Genomic DNA, 19,700 nt, shown 5'->3' on the forward strand with positions numbered 1-19,700 from the left:
GCGAGCTTAAGCTTTCGACATAAAGTAAACAAGGCGAGCTTGAGTTTAGTTGAGATCGTATCGGGCGTTCCCGAGAATAATTAAAAATTGATAAACAAGACGAGTAAATTTATGGAACCCTAATTTTTATTTTTTTAATGTCACTTCAGGATTTATACCCTAAGACTTTTGTTTTTTCATTACATCAGAGTAATTTGTAAGCTTTCATTTTAAAAAAAATTATATAAAATATATGACATTTTTTTGAACAACTAAGGGCCTAATGGTCACCCACCTCAGCTCTCCTTTGGAATGGCCTTGAGATTATGACCGGCTTGTTTAGACCCTTAAATAAATGGCAACACATTATTATTCCAAACACATGCTGATCCAAAGCCAAACATGAATTAGCAAGTACAACATAAGTTGAGGTTCCAACCAAGGCAAAAGTGGAACACATCAAAGAATATCATGCCTGAAGAATACATCTCCATTGTTTTGTTTTTAACACTTTGTCAGGTTAAATTTAAATAGTGAAGATACATGATCCGCAATTATAAGAACATTATCTGTAAATATCTATAGAGTTTGAACACATAGTCACATATTTTACACATTAATCACCTTAGAAAAGGAGAATGATAAAACAACATTATCTCTGTTAGAGCATTCTCAACTTATCCCACACTCTCATCTCTATAATTACACAAAAAACACTATTTTTCTTTTTTCTGTTCAATAAAATAATATTTCTTTATACTTTTAGCATTACAGTTTTCTCTCTATACTCACAACCAATTTAACAAATATTAAAAATTAAATATGGGCAAACTTTGTTTCCCAAATTTACAAAAAAATCACATGTTCTCTTTACACTCTATAATTTACACTCACAAACACACTCAAAACACACCCTTATAATTTACACTCACAAACACACTCAAAACACACCCCTATAATTTGCAAACCCCTCACATAATTTTGAAGGATAGGATGAGAATGCTCGTAAAATATTAAAATAAAAAGGTGGTTAAAATTAAAATTAATTGGCTCTTTTATATTGTTTTATTGACTTTTTGGTACATCATTATTAAGACTTGTAGATAATGCATTAACATTTGTACATATAAATTGAAATCACTCAGTCTAGAAAAGGTATATGTCCTTAAAGATTGAAGAGATTAACCAATCAATAAATTATACTTCAACAAACCTTTATATTATAATAAGGCATACTACTCCTACCCTGATCATCACACCTTACTTCTGTCATCTCCACTTTGGTGGGATGGTAAAGGCTTAGGCCTTTGGGTGAGAGGTTCAGGGTTCGATCCCTGGCAATGGCGGTTTATTGTAAATAGTAGGAGGCAAGCTTAAACATTAAAAAAAAAAAAAAAATCACACCTTACTTCTACACACAACTCTCTCTCTCTCTCTCTCTCACACACACACACAAACACACATACTCTCTCTTCTCAAAGAACAACAATCTAGTGTTTTGCTTCTTTTGTAAGTTCTTCTTCTTTCTAAACATATCTCCTTATAGAAATAACCATATTTAGAAACAAAGTTTGCGTCTTTTTATTACACTTATGAGAACTTCTGTTTGATTCAAGAGCTGATTTTTATGGATCTTGATTATGGATTCTTGTTTCTTGAAATAATAGGTCAGTTTTCAATAAACCAAAGATGGTGAGAGGAAAGACCCAGATGAGGAGGATAGAAAATGCTACAAGTAGACAAGTTACTTTCTCCAAAAGGAGAAATGGTTTATTGAAGAAAGCTTTTGAGCTTTCTGTGCTTTGTGATGCTGAAGTTGCTTTAATTATCTTCTCACCAAGAGGCAAGCTATGTGAATTTGCAAGCTCAAGGTATTCATCTTCTTTCACTCCTTTTTGATTCTTGATTGTTTTAAATATGTGGGTTCTTCTTCCCTTTTGATTTCTTTCATGCATATACATGATACATACACATATACATGGCAGATAATATATATGTGCTATATAACTTGTATTCTAGTTTTAGGGTTTCTTCTCCTTCCCCTCCATCTATCTATCTCTCTCACACACTAACACATAACATGATTTAGATCTGAAACTTTGTTCTTGTTTTTAACTTACTTTAAGGAATTAGGGTTTACTAAATGGGATCTATTTGCACACTAACATTTTTTTTGTCTATTAGGATTCTTCATTATTTAATTATCACAATATTCATTCTATTGAGATCAGATTATTAAAAACATACATTAACTTAGTTAGGTGACAATCAGTATTGTATTCAAAACTTCTGACAGTATTTCACATATTGTATGTAGTTTGTCACAAACACTCACACTCTTTGCAGGCATGTTTCAGTCAGATTGTAACAGGAAGTGGTTTGTTTCATATATTCCAACTTCTTTTCTTCATATTGAGAAAGTGATCAGCTTTTGCTTTTCTTCAGATTTTTGCCATAAAAAGAATCAACTTCTAAATATATATTGTGTTCATAGTACGAAATATATACACATTTATATTATTAATATCTTCTAATATTTGTAAATGTTTTGCACCAAAACCAATATGTTCTAATGATTATAATAGTAAAACAACCAAATTTAGCTTCAAAGTTTACAAATAAAGATAGATTTCACTTACTCTAACTTTCTAATTATATACAGAAAAAAAGTACGAAAAAGTATACTATTCGTTTTCTAAATTCTAACCTGTAATACAAAAAAAAAAAACTTTACTATTCTTTTTCTAGTCTTATAAATGTTTTTTCAGTACTTATTTTTGCTGCAAGGTGATATACATGTACTAGTCATGAATTCATATAAAAAACAGTAATTAACATATATAGTTGTATTATTAAAATCATCATCATCATCGTACACTTGAATAGAATATCTAGCATTCACCTATACTAATTAGAACTTTAGAGACTAGACACATGTAATTTATGTTCTATATATAAACTGTATGATGTAACCTTAATCCTTACAATAATACAATCTTAAAAAATATTCCATGATTTAATTACATATAATCCACATATATCTATATGTATAATATTTTTAACGTCTAACTAATTGTTCTTTCTCATTCTTTTACATAACATAAGACTTAAAAACCTCGCTAATTGACCGCGTATAGCTTTTTAATGGCCACCCAAAAGACAAGTAGGATATAAATCTGAGAAAACCAAGGGATCGATGTTAGCTTAACGATATCAAAGTGTGTCTAAGATGTCCATCTATCAAGCAAGTTCTTGTAAGCACAAGTACGAGAAGAAAGTTTTATGGGTTATTTGTTGTTGAAAAATAAAATTGGGAGAAAGAATGAGCTAAGCTAAATAAAATCAAGAAACAACAGACAGATCATATGGTAATCTGTCGGTAATGACCCATGGAAAAATGACGCGTCTATGGACCTCACCGACATATATAAATTACCGACTGATTTATCACCAAGGAATCAATGTAACAATATCAAGGACGTGGTTTGCATATATAGACGATAATTGACTGATTATCGACAGATATACCACCCAATTAGAATCATCATTCATCGATGATTTATTCATCGCTAACAGCCACTTTAAAATTCTAGTAGTAACGGCGTGCTTTGTTGTTTAATCCATACGTTACATTGTTACATCATTTTGGAGGTTTACTGGTTTAAATCATCATAGCAGTCCATGGAGTGATTTTGATTTAATTAGCTGATGAAACGAAAACCTACAATTTGCAAAAACATGGTAATAACTAATAAAACCTAAAATAAGAGAATGCATAGTTTATGCATAGTCTTTGCATTATTAAATATAACATCATACGTTTTTTACCCCCGATACCCGAGTGAGCCTTCCTGAAACAGGACTATAACTGTCCATACTAATTTTGACATCATCAAGGAGGAAATTACTCACCACTAAAAGTCCTCTAAAACACCAACCCAACAATTTGCTAAAGCTTCTTCCTGTGTAGTCGACCAATGTTGAGAGTCCTTCTTTTGCTTGCTTGTCTCTCTTAACGAGTTGTGATGTTCCTTCTTGGGTTTTGGGTATATATTGATCACTGTGAATCAAGATATGGCTGTGATTCGGGTAGTGGAGATAGTTGCGAATTGGGTAGTGATTGTGCATCGACCAGTCGTATAAATCAAAATGTCGGGACTTGCTCCCATATCGGAGGTTCGAATTGTGATCGATATCCTTCGGTGGGTTGGAACAAGTTTTCATGTTGGTTTGGATCCATGGGCGTGCATGAGAAGATTGAATATTAGATAATATGAATTTATTTGGTGTGAAAATTATAAAATAGTTAGGATTAATGTAATAATTTTTTTAATTACTAAAACGATCATATTTAAGAAAATAGTTGTTTTTTTAAGTTATGCTCTCACCGTTGCATGGAGAGACCCTCAAGCACCATTATTCAACGGCGAATTTGGCCATAGGGCGGTGTTTATACGGCTTATGCCGCTATCACCTAGGCCACGTTTTGCGGCAATTTGACACGAAATATTAATATTTCGTTAGAATACATAGTTTAACATTATCGATTAATATTTGATGATTAATCACATGTTATAAATAATTGTAACGTACCATCTATAAAACATAACACTTTTGACAATCGATTTCTAAATGACAACCAGTGGGACTCAGTTGAATGACAACCAGCTCCTTAGAGCATTCTCATCCAACCCCCTATCCCTAAATCTAAAATTACACTAAAACATACTATATTTTATCTCTCCTTTTCAATTAAATAATATTTTTTATACATTTATCATTATCATTTCTTTCTCTTTCAGTTACAACCACTTTCAAAATATATTAAAAAATTATAAGGGGGTGAACAGTAACTTTTTAAATATACAGAAAAATCACTATGTTTTCTATAATATAAAAACTTTTTACTCACAACACCCTAAATCACTCTCTAAATTATAAAAACACTCCTCACATAATATACATTTCATGACAGCATATGACCTATGATCAGCTGCAACTTCTGTTTAGTTTTAAAGAGAATTTTTGTGATAGGTTTTAGATAAACAAGGTCTTTTTCTGAACTAACTATACAAAGATATTAATATAACTTTTGGAAATATTTTCTAGCTTAATGTTTTCTCAAAAATAGATATAACTGTATAATATCAATATTTGTCTTACCGTTTTGTGTTTTGAATTTGTTCAGCATGGAGGAGACTATTGAACGATATAGGAATCAGGTAAAAGAAGTTCAAACCGAAAATTCTTCGAGTGTAGAAGATGCTCAGGTTTCTTATACATGATCTTTTGTGTTCCTACACTCTAAATCATTGCTTTAACATTTTAGTCTTATAAAGTGTCACTGATAGTATTTTGCTTTAGTGGCAGCATTTGAAGGATGAAACAGCAAGCATGGCAAAGAAGATAGAGTCCCGAGAACTCGCAAAAAGGTTTGAGTCTGTGTTCTTATTCCCTAGGTTATCGTAAACCTAAGATGGATGTTCTTACAAAGCAAGAAAATATATGTAATTAATATCTTAAAATTGACAGAAAACTTTTGGGAGAAGGTTTGGGATCAAGCACAATTGAGGAGCTGCTACAGATTGAACAGCAACTGGAGAGGAGTGTATCTATCATCCGAGCTCGAAAGGTTAGCTTTTTACGCACGAAATATAGAATTTTGATTCCCAAGAACTAGTTTATGAATAATTGAATATGTTAAAGTTGAAAATTTTTTAACTTATTTTGATTTTGTGGTGTTTTAGATGCAAGTTTACAATGAACAGATTGAGGAGCTACAAGCAAAGGTACAATCTTGAAGTTTTAGATTGTATATATGTTTATATATTTACAACATTTCACTTGCATGCCTCAATATAAATAGACTTACTTGTCACACATTGATATCTTTACAACATATCAGTTGACCCTATATAGGCATTAATGAGTTTGAAAAAAAAATGATGTCTATAACCTAATAAATGTAGCTTTTTTTGCTTAAATATATTTATTATTTAATCAACTGTATATTCTTATAATTTCATGAAAATGTCATTGGTTTCTGAAAATTTCAGGAGAAATTGCTAGCTTATCAAAATGCAATGCTTAATGGAAATGTATGTATGCTCATTTATATAAATTTATTTTAAGTACAGTCACTTATATGCAATTATGCATTTAGTCTTGTTAACTGTAGATTAAATTGAAAATGGTGTAATTAATTACTAACCTCAAGTCTTTGTTTCAGTGTCTTGGCCAAACTAAAGAACAGATGGAAGCAAATTTACCAACTGCGGACAGTGGGGAGAATTCTGATGTTGAAACAGAATTATTCATTGGATTACCCGAAAAAAGGACGAGGCAAGATAGACAAAAATGAGCACACTTAAACCAGCCTAAAATATGTATTTGTATATCTATGGGATCTATTATGCGCGCAATAGATCTTATTTGTGTTCAGTTTTATGGTTACTGTTGATTTGCAACAATGTTCATGTTACACTAAACATAATCTAATTCTGCCGTCCTTTGTACATACGAACATTTGATGGTGACCACGTCATGGATTTCATGATTGCGTGTTGGCTGGTTGCATCTTTAACTTGTGGAGTTTAAGAAAATGCAATCGTTTTTGTGTGTACATGCGTGTATTATATTGTCCGGTGAAAGTAATAAGCGCATTCTTTTAGAAGATCATATTATAAGAAGAAATTAGATGCATATATGAAAGAAAGTAATAGCATTTTAATTTACATCATGTTTAATGTACAAGTATATAGGAAAATACAAAAATGATGCAAAATTTAGCTGGCTTGTGTTTCTTGTTTTAACTTTTAACTATAAGTTTTCTGAAGTAGATAATAGTATGATACAACATATTTAGGCTCCGGTTTCCTGCAGCTTTTTAAGAACAACTTCCTTTGTTGGTAATGAAGGAATTGCTCCTCTCTCTGTCACGGTGATGGCACCGCAAACATTTGCAAACTTTAGCGCATCCCTCAGCTTCTTCTCATACTAAAAAAGGTGCATAATAAGTTTGTAAAGAAATTATAAGGACCTTTTTTTAGTATGTTCATTTGTCTTTGGATCGGTTATATTGGCAAGATTGGATCAGAATAAGCTTGGGCTTGAGCGGTTCGGTCAAGTTAGGATTATCAGATTTTGAAGTTACCTTCAAGAGTTGAGGATTTGAAGCCAAACTGTTTAATACTCCACCAACAAAAGCATCGCCAGCACCGGTTGTATCAACACACTTGACCTTAATACCACCAACTTTCCCATGGAAATCCTGCAAAACTTATTCAAGTTATTATATCCCAATGCCAAAACGCTACGAAAAATCACAAGAAATTTACCAAATTCTTAAGTTTTCAAACAAATGAGAGTAACCTAACCTTGGTGTAATATCTGCAGCCATTAGGACCTTCAGTGACTATCAGAAGCTTAGTATTCGTGTAAAAAAGCTTGGTCATCACAACTTTGTCATCACGGGGATCATCGCCTCGGGTCAAGAACTCAATTTCTTCTTCACTAATCTGCATCTCCAAAAAATAACATGTTCAAGATTTAAGTCAACAAAGTCAACTCGTTACGAAAGGTTGTACCTTGATAACATCAGCTAGCTCCCAGATGCTCATGATGCCTGTTCGGGCAGCGTCGGCTGAGGGCCAAAGAGCAAGTCTCAGATTAGGGTCGTACGAAAGAATGCAGCCTGCTTTTTTGGCAACTTGCAGTGCAGCTAAGTGAGCTGATTTGCATGGATCATGAATCAAACTTATAGATCCATAGTGAAAGATCATTGACTGGTCAAACAACACGCAACGAAAATATTAATCGATTTATGACAACTGTATCAAGTTGTGATGGTCAGAGTGTACCTTCTTAATCAAATCTTTATCAAGTTCTGCTTCAGTAAGAAGCATATCAGCACTTGGGTTACGAAAAAACATAAATTCACGTTCCCCATCGGCCCTCAAGGTAACAAAAGCTAATGCAGTTCTTGCTTCTTTGTCAAACCTCATTCCTGAGTTATCCACATTGTTTTGTTTAAGGATGTCCGCCAACATGTAACCAAATTCATCGTCGCCAACCTAGTGACAAGCAAAGACGTAGTAATTAAGTAGAGATTTATATATCATAAGTTGTTTTTTGCTTTACAAATGAGTCTATATTAATTTATAGACTACGCTAACAGCTAATACCGTATTAACTAGAGATTTATATAAAATAAACGACCGTAACTTAAATATTGATATCAGACAACCTAATGAACACCTAGATTTATATAAAATAATTAAAAACCAGCAATATAAAATAAAACCTAAATTGTTAAAAAAAATCTTATGATTTATTTTTCTGAGTGATTTTGTTCACCCTTCTTCCTCATTCCCACCATTCCACAAACGATTCGCTCATTCGAATTATCAATCCCCTATCATGCTACCTAGGTGCACCGCCCTTAAAGTGTATACCAGCTTGCTTGTCACCATATGATGTTATGGTGAATATAACAAATTTTTACATCATTCAGACTGTAGAGCTTCTGGCACAACATACCATTGTATTTCATTCAGTTTCAGTAAAGTTATTATATAACAACTTGTAAAAAACCATACGTGGGCCCACCTATATGTCCCGTATGATTTGATATGACAAAAGTAGCAAAAACAACACAAGATATTAGAATGTACCTTGCCAAGAAAAGCTGATGACCCTCCCAATCTAGAAACACCAACAGCTACATTAGCAGGAGCCCCGCCGGGAGTTTTCTTGAAACCTGGAGCGTCCGCTGATGAAACTCCAGCGACCGTAGGCACAAAGTCGATTAATAATTCCCCAAAACACAACACCAGCGGACCGTTCTTTCTTTCTTTTCCCTCAGAGGACAACGACGAACCTACATCGCCAAAACTCAAAATTCCAACCAAAAATTAGAATTTCAAAAGGCGAGGGGACATATAAGGGATAATGGATATATAAGGGAATGGTGCTCTTATTACTCTTTGAGGTATCGGTCGAGGATCGATTGGGAGTTGCATGGGCCATTTTCTTTTTTCAGGGAGATGATTTGAATGAGAAAGAAATCTTCTAATATCTACATTTGTTGCATGATTTGAATATTAACCAAAGCTTCATTTTTTTAAAAAACTGTTGGTGAGTTTGTTGATTTGTCATTTAATTAATGTTCTAATTCGGTTCACCATCAACAGATGGTCACCATTTTCTTTCTAAATATTGATCAAACCTAATTAGTTTTCTATCTAATAACTAATTCATTGTTTTCTAACGTATAAGGACATAAATATATGACTAGGGGATAGTATCAAATTGATGTAATTTAGAAGTAGAATTAAATTGTCTTTAAAAGAAGTAGCAAAATAAGGCTAGCTAGCGCTTCGTCACGGGTTAAAGTACGCAAGGAGAATGTACAAGATTGTGACGGTTTTGTTTAAAATTTCCAAACGTACATGTTGCCTAAGGGTCAGGCGTCAAGGGTCTCGATTACAATGTTTGTTAAGCAGAATAAAATCTACCTAAACAATAACGCTTAGGTGACAAATAATTAACCGGCAAACAATAAAAAGATAAGTCATCTTAACAAAATAATTGAAATGACAATTGTACAAACAGTAAAGAAAATACAACCATGACATCATCAATGAAAACATAAATTAGACATAATAACAAGAAATGAGTCATCTTAACAAAACCACAAATAACAGATGCATGTCACAAAATTGGCTGGATGGAAATGGGGTGAGAGAGATGGCGTCATGGAGTTGGAAACAATAAAAAAGAACGTAAAGGGTAGAAATTATAATTTTATATGATTCGTTTATATGCATAAAAGTATAAAACATTGGCATAAATAAGGCTTCCCATGTGTGTATACAATATTTGTAGAATCCATAAGAAACAAGTTTTGGTTAGATTAAATTTGTTTTGTTAAATGAGTTTATCTAAGTATATTTAATTTGTACAAAATATTAAAATGGTTAACACCACTCATTGTAACCATTTGTTGCCATTAACTATATATCTTGCACGAAACTATCACTATCACCAGCGTTACCACCACCTAGCTACCGGATATAGTCACCACTACCTCCTCCGTCAATGCTATCATGTACTGCTCCCCTGTCGTCATGACTACCGTTGTCCGACGACGTCGCTTATGACCCGTTATCATCACTAGCTATCATGAACACAAATATAACTCGTGAACTCATTTTAAAATTTATTTAAAAGTGTATATGAGCCAAAATATATTTCATTTTACCTAAATTGATTTTAACCCAAACCAAATGAATACTTCCTAAAACGACCCATGATGGTCTTAATTTGACCTAAACATGTTTATCTTGTTACCCAACTCAATCAACTTGCTTTGTCGGCTTATTTGAACATAACATGCCAACAACATTTTGTTAATGTTAAGCATGGCCGCCTTAGAGGGTGGCAAGGAAGTCGACGGCCACATACTAACAACCCGCTAGGCCCGAATTTTTTTTTAAAAAATTGCATGTGTTTTTTTATGGAAAAATATGTATAATGAATGCTTCAATTACATAACCAGTAGCTTGGTCTAGTGGCAAAGGAGTACGACATATAACCAAAATGTTGTGTTGTAGTCATATTTGAGACATTTTTAAGCTTATTTTTATACAAAAGGTTTTTACACAACTCAAATCATAATCAAGTAATCTCATTTAAAATTAAATTATTTAAACCCAACAAAATGTTTTTTTTACTTAAGGCCTAAAAAAAATTCGTCTTTGGCCTAAAAAATTTCGCTTTCTCGGAGCCGACCATGATGTTATGGGGCGGATCCATTAATTTCTTTTACGCGTGTTGCTAACTTTTCATGCTTAAATATTTTAGAAATTCAAAACATAGTATTATTCAAATTAAAATTTGGAAAAGTCGACAATTTTTTAACTTATTGTTTAAAAAAAATAATAAGTCAATAAGTTGTTTTCAAACTCAATCTCAAACATGCTCTTAATATGTTAGATAAAAGTTATACAAATAATAGGCTCGTTAGCTCACTTGAGCTTGATAAGTGAAACTCGGGCTCATTTAATAAACAAGCTTATTTTTAGGCTCAAACTTGACAGAAGCTCGTTCTATTGTAATATTTATAGCATGATGAATATGTTGTATATTTAGGGGGGCATTGGATGCCTACCCACTACCACGCTAGAAAACCTTCCGATATTGAAACCAAGGATGGATATTCATGATTTCTTGCTCTCTCCCCCCTTTCGGATCCTCGCTACCACAGTACCACAGGTCTCGATTTCTTCTTTCTCCGTTCTCATAATAATAACTCAAACCCTTAACCTCAAAGTGTCCTAACTACTAAGATGTGATGTTAATGCGTTCTCATCGGATATCACAATAAAATTAAAATGGTAATGATCAATTTATTTTCTTTGTCCAATCCATTTCATTACATCATACCAAACATAACTTAATGATCAGAGTCCGTAGTAGACGAACAATATAAAGTTAAAATTAAAATTCAATGGGTGTATGAGATAACCGTTATAACCTCAATAACTTTTCAGCAACTGCATTTCACAAAAGGTTTAAACCCACTTAAATCCAAACTTGAGGGGTAAAAAAAAACAACCCACAATCTTAGAAACAAATCACTGGCATAAATGGCGTCGGTGTGATGTTGAAGATAATAACTAATAAGTAATAACCAAGAAAGAAATTGATACGAATTACAGTCAAGAAACCCTTCAAGATTCGCTAAAAACCTTAACCCAGATCAAGATTCACAAAACCCAGTCCGCAATTACAGATCTTTACTCAACCCAGTTGCATTGGTAAGTCTTAGGGCTCGTAAAGTCTCAATCTTTATCTTCAATTTACCCAAATGCAATACTAATAATATTATTATTTGTTATTATTATTGTGACCCAGTAGTTGTATACCTTGATCTGTGATTAGGGGTTATCCTTAATCGAAGATGGCGATCAAGAGAGGCGGATCAGGTGTTTATTATAGAACCCGAGGCGGTGGCAGTGGCGGCGGAAACCGGTTTCCGGTTGTGACCCTTGTTTTGATTTTGGTTCTTGTGCCCATGGTGTTCTTTATTGGCCGTGGGATTTATACAAGTGAGTTGATTGCTTACTCATTGAGTTTCAATTTTGATCATTTTTATGTAATTGATGTTGCTAGTTGCCATTTTATAAATTTGTGGTTTGTAAAGTTGAATGTTTGCGTTGTCGATAGGGGTGTAGATGAACCGAATTGAACTGAACATGGCCTTGTTCATGTTGGTTCGTTAAGCTTTTATCGGAGAAGCGAACGGTTCACAAACACCTAACTGAACAAAAAATCTTGGTTTTTGTTTGTTTATTGAGGGAATTATATTGTTTGTGAATGGTACACTAACACGAATGGTCACAAACAATGTTTTATTTGATTTGGCTAAGCGAGAATGGTCAGTGTCAACAGTGTAGTTTGGTCGGTCCGGCTACCAATTTTGTTTTATAGTTGATCCTTTTGCTTAAATCTATAATTAACAAACATAAACAGATGTAAACGGATACATATCAAACGTTCATGAACATAATTGAACGAACATGGCCTATGTTCGTGTTCTTTCATTTAGTTAATTGTACGGAATTCCTTGTTCATGAGTGTTCATTTATTAAACGAACGAATGAACGAACATACACAAACATCCTGCTGAACAATTTATGAGCAGTATAACGAACGTTCGCTTTGTTTATATTTATACTTGATGAATTACAATTGGTGTCGAATTCTTGTACACAGATCAAAATGATTCAATTAGCAAACATCAAGAACTGCAGGATGTAGATTGGAGAACAAAGCTTGCTTTGGAACATGTCAAATCTCTTTTTTCAAAGGAGGTATGATATTGAATAAGTCTCAGACGTTATTATTATGTTATATTTGGTTTTAGTAACCTTCAACCGTATTTTTTAGGTTATTTATGTCATCAAGGCCAACACAGAGGATATGGGACCGTTGAGTCTTGATTCTTTTAGGAAAAACAACTTTTCGGCTTCTTGGAAGTTTGACGGGCAAGAAAATGTGGTTGATAGTGTTAACATACAAGAGACATCAAAAGCCAAACAAGATACTCTTTTAGATGGTAAATCATGTTTTTTTTACTAATGTTTTGGAATAAGTTTAGTCGTATGTGAGTCTAATGATGTGTATGTTTATTTTTTTTTTAATGCAGATGATCATACTCAACGTGATGATTCACCCGCAAACCTTGCGAGAAGGGTATTTGAACTTATAAACAAATAAACTATGTTATTATATTGATGATTATGTTTTTGAATAAAATGATTTAGGTGTTTGCATACATCTAAGGTTCACTTTCGATGACTTTTGACCTATTTGACCCAAATCAACCGGTTTATAAAAAAACGAATTGAAATTGCCACCTTTAAAGCTATATTATTATGTTAATGATCATGCATTTTTTAAATAAAATGATTTAGGTGTTTGCATATAATATAATACACTTTGCACAACTTTTGACTTTTGACCCATTTGACCCAAACCGACCCATTTGTAAGAAAATGGATCGAAGTTGCAACCTTTAAAACTATATCATATTATCAGTATATTAATGAACTTGTTTTTTTTTTGAATTAGATGTTTTAGGTGTTTGCATGCATTAAACTTTACTTTGCATGACTTTTGACTCGTTTTGACCCAAACCAGCCCATTTATAAGAAAATGGGTCAAAATTTTCACTTTTAAAACAATTTTATTTTGTTAATGATCATTTGTTTTTCAATAAAATGATTTAGGCAAAATTCACTTTGGATGACTTTTAAAACTTTACTGTTATATTAATGATCAAAGTTTTTTTGAATAAAATGATTTAGGTGTTTGCATACATCAAAATTCAGTTTGCCCAACTTTTGACCCATTTGACCCAAACCGACCCCAATTTATAAGAAAATAGGTCAAAATTGCTACTTTCAACAAATTATTAAACATGGTCTGTTAATCTTTTATGTAGCAACTGAGAGAACAAAGACGTGAAAAACGAGCAGCTGATTTATTGAAGCAAGATGATGACGTATCTATAAAGCTTGAAAATGCAGCCATTGAACGGTCCAAATCAGTTGACTCTGCTGTTCTCGGGAAGTACAGTATATGGAGAAAAGAAACCGATAACGAAAACATAGACACAACCGTACGGTTAATGCGGGACCAAATGATCATGGCTAGGGTTTATATCAGCATTGCATCTATGAAGAACAAGACCGACATGGTTCGTGAACTGCAAACCCGAGTCAAAGAAAGTCAACGGGCCTTAGGAGATGCGACAACAGATAATGATCTTAACCCTAGGTAAGTATGCCAGTATGCCACTAGGCTTGTAAATGAACCGAATGAACATGTACAGAGATGTTTGTGTTCGTTCGTTTCGATTTAACTGTACAAATGATCAAACACAAACAGTTAACAAACGAGGTTTCATGTTCGTGTTTGTTCATTAAGAAAATGTTCATGTTTGTTTATGTCCGTTCTAACATGTTCTAACATAATTGAGCTAGAACCGGTTTGTTGGTCCTAAAAAGTTATTAAAACCAAGCTATGTTGTATTGTTGTAACGAACCAAAATATTTAAATGAATATATTAACGAATGTAAACAAATGAACGTAAACTAACGAACACAATTGAACGAATATAAATGAATTTAACTGAACGAACGTAAACAAACATAAATGAACGAGCGAGACATATGTTCATATGTTTTATAACTGAATTAACAAAATTTGTGTTCATGTTCGCTCGTTTATTAAATAAACAAACATAGACGAGATTCCCGTCGAATGGTTTATGAACTGTTCATTGAATGTTTGGTTCGTTCACATGCCTATATGCCACTCGTTTTTGGTCATTTTATTTATTAATTTCGTAAATAACCAAAAATTGCTAAATATAACTTGGTCCAAACATTATTTTGTTACTATATTTTTTGTTTTGTTATTGACTATAGTGCCCCTGAGAAAATTAAAGCAATGGGACAGTTATTGTCAAAAGCTAGAGATCAACTTTATGACTGCAAGTTAGTTACTGGGAAGTTGAGAGCGATGCTTCAGTCGGCTGATGAACAAGTTCGCAGCTTGAAGAAACAAAGCACGTTTTTAAGCCAATTAGCAGCTAAAACAATCCCAAATGGAATTCATTGTTTATCAATGCGGTTAACAATCGAGTATTTTCTTCTTCCACCCGAGAAAAGAAAGTTCCCTAAAAGTGAGAATCTTGAAAACCCGAACCTATATCACTATGCTCTTTTCTCGGATAATGTTTTGGCTGCTTCGGTTGTTGTCAATTCTACAATCATGAATGCTAAGGTAAATATTTATTTGGTTTCATTAGGCATGTAAATGAACCGAATGAACACGAACGGAGCATGTTCGTGTTTGTTTACATTTGTTCGTTAACAATATAAGCGAATGTTTCATGAACATAAACGAACATAACTGAGCTAAAACCAATTAAAAGTAAACTTGAATAACAATGTGTTGGGCCTAAAGCTTTATATATATATATATATTAACGAACATAAATGAACGAAGTTAAATAAATGTAAACAAACGAACATGAATGAACGTGCGTAAACGAATTTAATTGAACGTTCATGAATATTGATGAAGATTGAGACATGTTCACGTTCTTTTGTTTAACTAAATGAACATTTTTTTGTTCACGTTTGTTTGTTTGTTTATCAAATAAACGAACATAAATTAGCCTGTTCGGTTCGTTTACGGGCCTAGGTGTCATGGGTTGACTCGTTTGCAGTTAATAATTATTTTCATGGCTTAATTATGTCTTTTTTTGGTGGAAATATAGGAACCAGAGAAACATGTTTTTCATCTTGTTTCTGATAAGTTAAACTTTGGAGCAATGAATATGTGGTTTTTATTAAATCCACCTGGCAAAGCTACCATCCATGTAGAAAATGTTGATGAATTCAAGTGGCTAAATTCGTCATATTGTCCCGTTCTCCGACAACTAGAATCAGCCTCAATGAAAGAGTTCTATTTCAAAGCGGATCATCACACAACGCTCTCGGCCGGATCATCAAATCTAAAATATAGAAACCCGAAGTACCTTTCCATGTTAAACCACCTTCGGTTTTATCTTCCTCAAGTTTATCCCAAATTAAACAAAATACTTTTCCTCGATGACGACATTGTTGTCCAGAAAGATTTGACTGGGTTGTGGAAGGTTGACCTTCACGGGAAAGTCAACGGTGCTGTTGAAACCTGTGGCGAAAGCTTCCATCGTTTCGATAAGTATTTAAATTTCTCAAATCTTCATATTGCCCATAACTTTGACCCGAATGCTTGTGGATGGGCTTACGGGATGAACATGTTTGACCTCAAGCAGTGGAAAAAGAGAGATATTACCGGCATTTACCACAAATGGCAAAATATGGTCAGTATTTTTTTTTTTTTTTGTATTTTCAAAAATTATTATCTTGGTCTTATTATAATGTTATATATTTGTTGGATATTAGAATGAAGACCGCGTTTTATGGAAGCTTGGTACTTTGCCACCGGGGCTAATGACGTTTTATGGGCTTACACATCCGCTTGACAAGTCTTGGCATGTACTCGGTTTGGGATATAATCCTAGTATCGATAAGAGTGACATCGAGAATGCAGCCGTTATTCACTACAACGGTAACATGAAACCGTGGCTCGAGTTGGCTATGACTAGATACCGATCATATTGGGTAAAATACATCAAGTTTGACCATCCATACGTCCGGGGATGCAAGATTAACGAATGACCGACAATGATACGTTCCCACATTGTTTATTCTTCTATTCTTTGTTATCTACTTGTTTTTACTTGTTTTAGCTCGTGAACCGTTGTTAGTCCCTTAAGCCCCTCAATCGGGTAGTTGTAGCGAAGAACATTATAGTTGACTTTTCTGGTAAACTTTTCAAATATGGAACCAAAGTTGGATTATCATAGGATTGTAAACCATACATGTTCTTTCACATATCTATAACCTCACACTCTAAAGGTTTGTTTGACAAGAATGCATCAAAATTCTTATATATATGATCATAAACATTCCTACACGCCTCTTCCGTCACTACACCATGATGCGGTGTCAACACAACGTTATCCAATTCGAAAAGCTCTTCAGGAAACTTGGGCTCGTTTTAAAAAACATCCAAACCAGCACCACCGATCTCCCCTTTAACCAAACATTCAACTAGCTCTTTCTCATTGACGATTGCTCCTCGAGCAATGTTAACGATAACCCCTTCCTTTCCAAGAACCAACATCACTTCTCTATTGATCATGTGATGTGTTTGCTCCGTTAATGCACAAGAAATGATCAAGTTATCGTTGTTGGCCGCTAGTTCTTGAATCTTGGGATAGAAGGGAAATGTCACATATGGTTTCATGGTTCTTGATGTGTACGAGATGACGCAACCCATTGCATTGAGTCTTGTCGCGATATGATGCCAGACATTTCCTAGTCCAACAATCCCAACTCGCTTGCCATCTAGCTGGAAAATTGGAAACAATATCCAAAGGGAGAAAAGCTAAATATTTTCTTATAAACAAACTCTTGGGGAACTTCGAAATTGAAAACTAGGATTTTCTGTGTCTCGTTTAAGCACTTTCAGATTGAAATTATTTGGTGGTTCTCCAAATATTTAACTGGATAAAACTCAGATGAGACAAGATCGTAGTATGATTTGATTGTGAAATTTGTGAACCAGATACGAGAGCATAAGCGTCCAAAATGAACCGGATCACCATTTTACATTTTGAATTTTTTTTCATCAAAATCCATCCATATTTTAACATGTGATGGTAATGCGACAAATTCTAAAATTCATTTTCTAATAAATTTTAATGCAACAATAATAGTCAGGGGGCATCAACAGTCAACCCCCCCCCCCCCCCTCTTCCAAGGACTCCTGATTTGTTTAATGTATAATATTATTACATTGGTCGACAAGTCAATCCAATTACACTAAAATATGCAACACAAACCTTATAAGTAAGAGTGCAGTATCCTTCCCGAGGCCAAACCCTATTCTTCACAAGTCGATTACAAGCACTAATCCTTTTCACAAGTCAACACAAACCTTATAAGTAAGAGTGCAGGCTTTGGATGATCTCACCGGTCACTGGGCTGACGGCTGAACATAAAATGGCTTTGATGTTAGCTGAATGAGTGGAAATAAATTGGTGGAGAGGAACATCAGTTTTCCATGGTTTCAAGAAGTTGTATTTCTTTGAGAATTCGCTTTCGTAAGCTTTGAAAACGAGCGGTGGACCAAGGACGAGAATGGCAGGGGCTAATTGTGTCGTTGCCATAGCGATTAATCTCCGGTTAGAGTATATGAGGTGATTTGTTTATATAGGTGTTTGCACGGAGTGATTGAGTTAAAAAGTTATAATAAGAATAAGAATAATAATATGGTGGACATGATCCGTTTTAGTTGTATTTTTATAATCATATATTACACTTTGGATCCATACAAAATGAAACATACATATACATGATATATACATCGATATATATATATGTTGCATTGTTGCATGTATATATAATATTTTTGTTCTTCAAGAAATGTTTCTTAAACTTAAAAGAGTCTAAACAAGTCGAGTCAATCATGAGCTACTCGAGATTAGTTATGTAGAAACTTGAATCGAGTCGTGGTCGAGTTTAAATTAAAATTTAGACTGGCCCATATTGGGTATGAGATTTTACGTCTTCTTTTAAATTATGTAATGGTCATGGTTTATATATGTATTTGTTTTTATTTGGGGTTTAAAAGTGTGATGATGGTGTGTTGGCCTTTGTGTCTAGTAGTGATATAAAAGAGTTTGGACGTTGTTTATTGTTGAAGTTAGTGTAGTTCGATCCATGAAATTAAATGCATATTCGATCAAACGTTTGTATATTCTATGTTTGAAAGTCTCGATGCATAACTAACATAGATTAATAAACGTATATGAGTAATTTTGGAATTTATTTTAAGTATTAAAAGAAAAACCTTAACTAAAAGTAGGAGTAGTCCGTCCCTTATGGTATAATGGTAAAGGTGTTGGTGTTAACTAAGACTAAGGTTCAAGCCTCACAAAAGGCTAAAAAAGGTGGAGAATAAAAATGAGATGTTCTAAAAAAACACAGAATATACAAAAGTTTGATCGATTGATCGAATATGCAATTAGTTTCCTGGATTGAACAGCGAATAACTGAAGGTACGTTATTTCAGTTCCCCGACTTCCTCTGCCGTTTATGTTTATTTTAGGTATTTTTGGTGTAATTCGTGATTCTGAATTTGAAGCTATGCATATTTTCAAATTAATATGGCATCGTGTATGTTCGTTAGTGTCGTTCTGTTCATTTTCCCATTAGGGTCGTTTATGTTCCATGTCCATTAGTGCCCGTTATCTTCCTTTGGCGTCCAGTTATGTTGTCTGTGCCCTATAGTGTTCATTGGTGTCTGTTTGCCTTCGTTTACAATATTAACGAACGAATACGAATGAACATGAACATGAACAAGCTCAGTTTTTTAATGAAAGAATACGGACACAAATTTTCGTTTGATACGTGACTGTCCGTTTGTCTGACCAAAGTCTCGTTTGGTCCGGTTTGTTTACAGCCCCAAGTCTAGCATTACAAACCTTAAAAGTAGGGATGAAATATTCAAACTTTTTATTTTATTTGACCAGA

At 33.7% G+C, this 19,700-nt stretch overlaps 3 protein-coding genes and 1 pseudogene across 5 annotated transcripts; 2 read left to right on the forward strand and 2 right to left on the reverse strand.

The window, feature by feature from the left end:
- The first annotated feature begins 1,646 nt into the window (after window positions 1–1,646).
- On the forward strand, window positions 1,647–6,607 carry LOC143600483 (MADS-box protein SOC1-like). The gene is made up of 7 exons (XM_077078158.1): window positions 1,647–1,850; window positions 5,168–5,249; window positions 5,344–5,411; window positions 5,512–5,611; window positions 5,727–5,768; window positions 6,036–6,077; window positions 6,209–6,607. Exons 1-7 carry the CDS (start codon window positions 1,669–1,671, stop codon window positions 6,338–6,340), a joined length of 648 nt encoding a protein of 215 aa, XP_076934273.1. The 5' UTR covers window positions 1,647–1,668; the 3' UTR covers window positions 6,341–6,607.
- A 233-nt stretch (window positions 6,608–6,840) lies between these two features.
- On the reverse strand, window positions 6,841–10,108 carry LOC143600489 (putative fructokinase-7). Its single transcript, XM_077078165.1, has 7 exons — window positions 10,048–10,108; window positions 8,652–8,857; window positions 7,839–8,051; window positions 7,566–7,763; window positions 7,356–7,496; window positions 7,133–7,249; window positions 6,841–6,975 (listed from the first exon to the last, which is right to left on the reverse strand). Exons 1-7 carry the CDS (start codon window positions 10,106–10,108, stop codon window positions 6,841–6,843), a joined length of 1,071 nt encoding a protein of 356 aa, XP_076934280.1.
- A 1,514-nt stretch (window positions 10,109–11,622) lies between these two features.
- LOC143600486 (polygalacturonate 4-alpha-galacturonosyltransferase-like) lies at window positions 11,623–16,960 on the forward strand. 3 transcript variants are annotated; one of them, XM_077078162.1, is made up of 9 exons: window positions 11,623–11,798; window positions 11,896–12,089; window positions 12,757–12,854; window positions 12,931–13,099; window positions 13,190–13,236; window positions 13,988–14,322; window positions 14,976–15,333; window positions 15,833–16,420; window positions 16,503–16,960. In XM_077078162.1, exons 2-9 carry the CDS (start codon window positions 11,942–11,944, stop codon window positions 16,776–16,778), a joined length of 2,019 nt encoding a protein of 672 aa, XP_076934277.1. In that variant the 5' UTR covers window positions 11,623–11,798; window positions 11,896–11,941; the 3' UTR covers window positions 16,779–16,960. The 3 variants fall into 3 exon arrangements, with proteins under 3 accessions (XP_076934277.1, XP_076934278.1, XP_076934276.1); XM_077078163.1 differs by having other exon boundaries at window positions 11,899–12,089; XM_077078161.1 differs by having other exon boundaries at window positions 11,923–12,089.
- Window positions 16,961–16,989: 29 nt separating this feature from the next.
- LOC143600481 (glyoxylate/hydroxypyruvate reductase HPR3 pseudogene) lies at window positions 16,990–18,334 on the reverse strand (annotated as a pseudogene).
- Between the last annotated feature and the right edge of the window lie 1,366 nt (window positions 18,335–19,700).

Source organism: Bidens hawaiensis, unplaced genomic scaffold (genome assembly GCF_021521415.1).
Source record: "Bidens hawaiensis isolate Kalapana, Puna unplaced genomic scaffold, B.hawaiensis_p1.1 tig00054151_1, whole genome shotgun sequence".
Taxonomy (NCBI): domain Eukaryota; kingdom Viridiplantae; phylum Streptophyta; class Magnoliopsida; order Asterales; family Asteraceae; genus Bidens; species Bidens hawaiensis.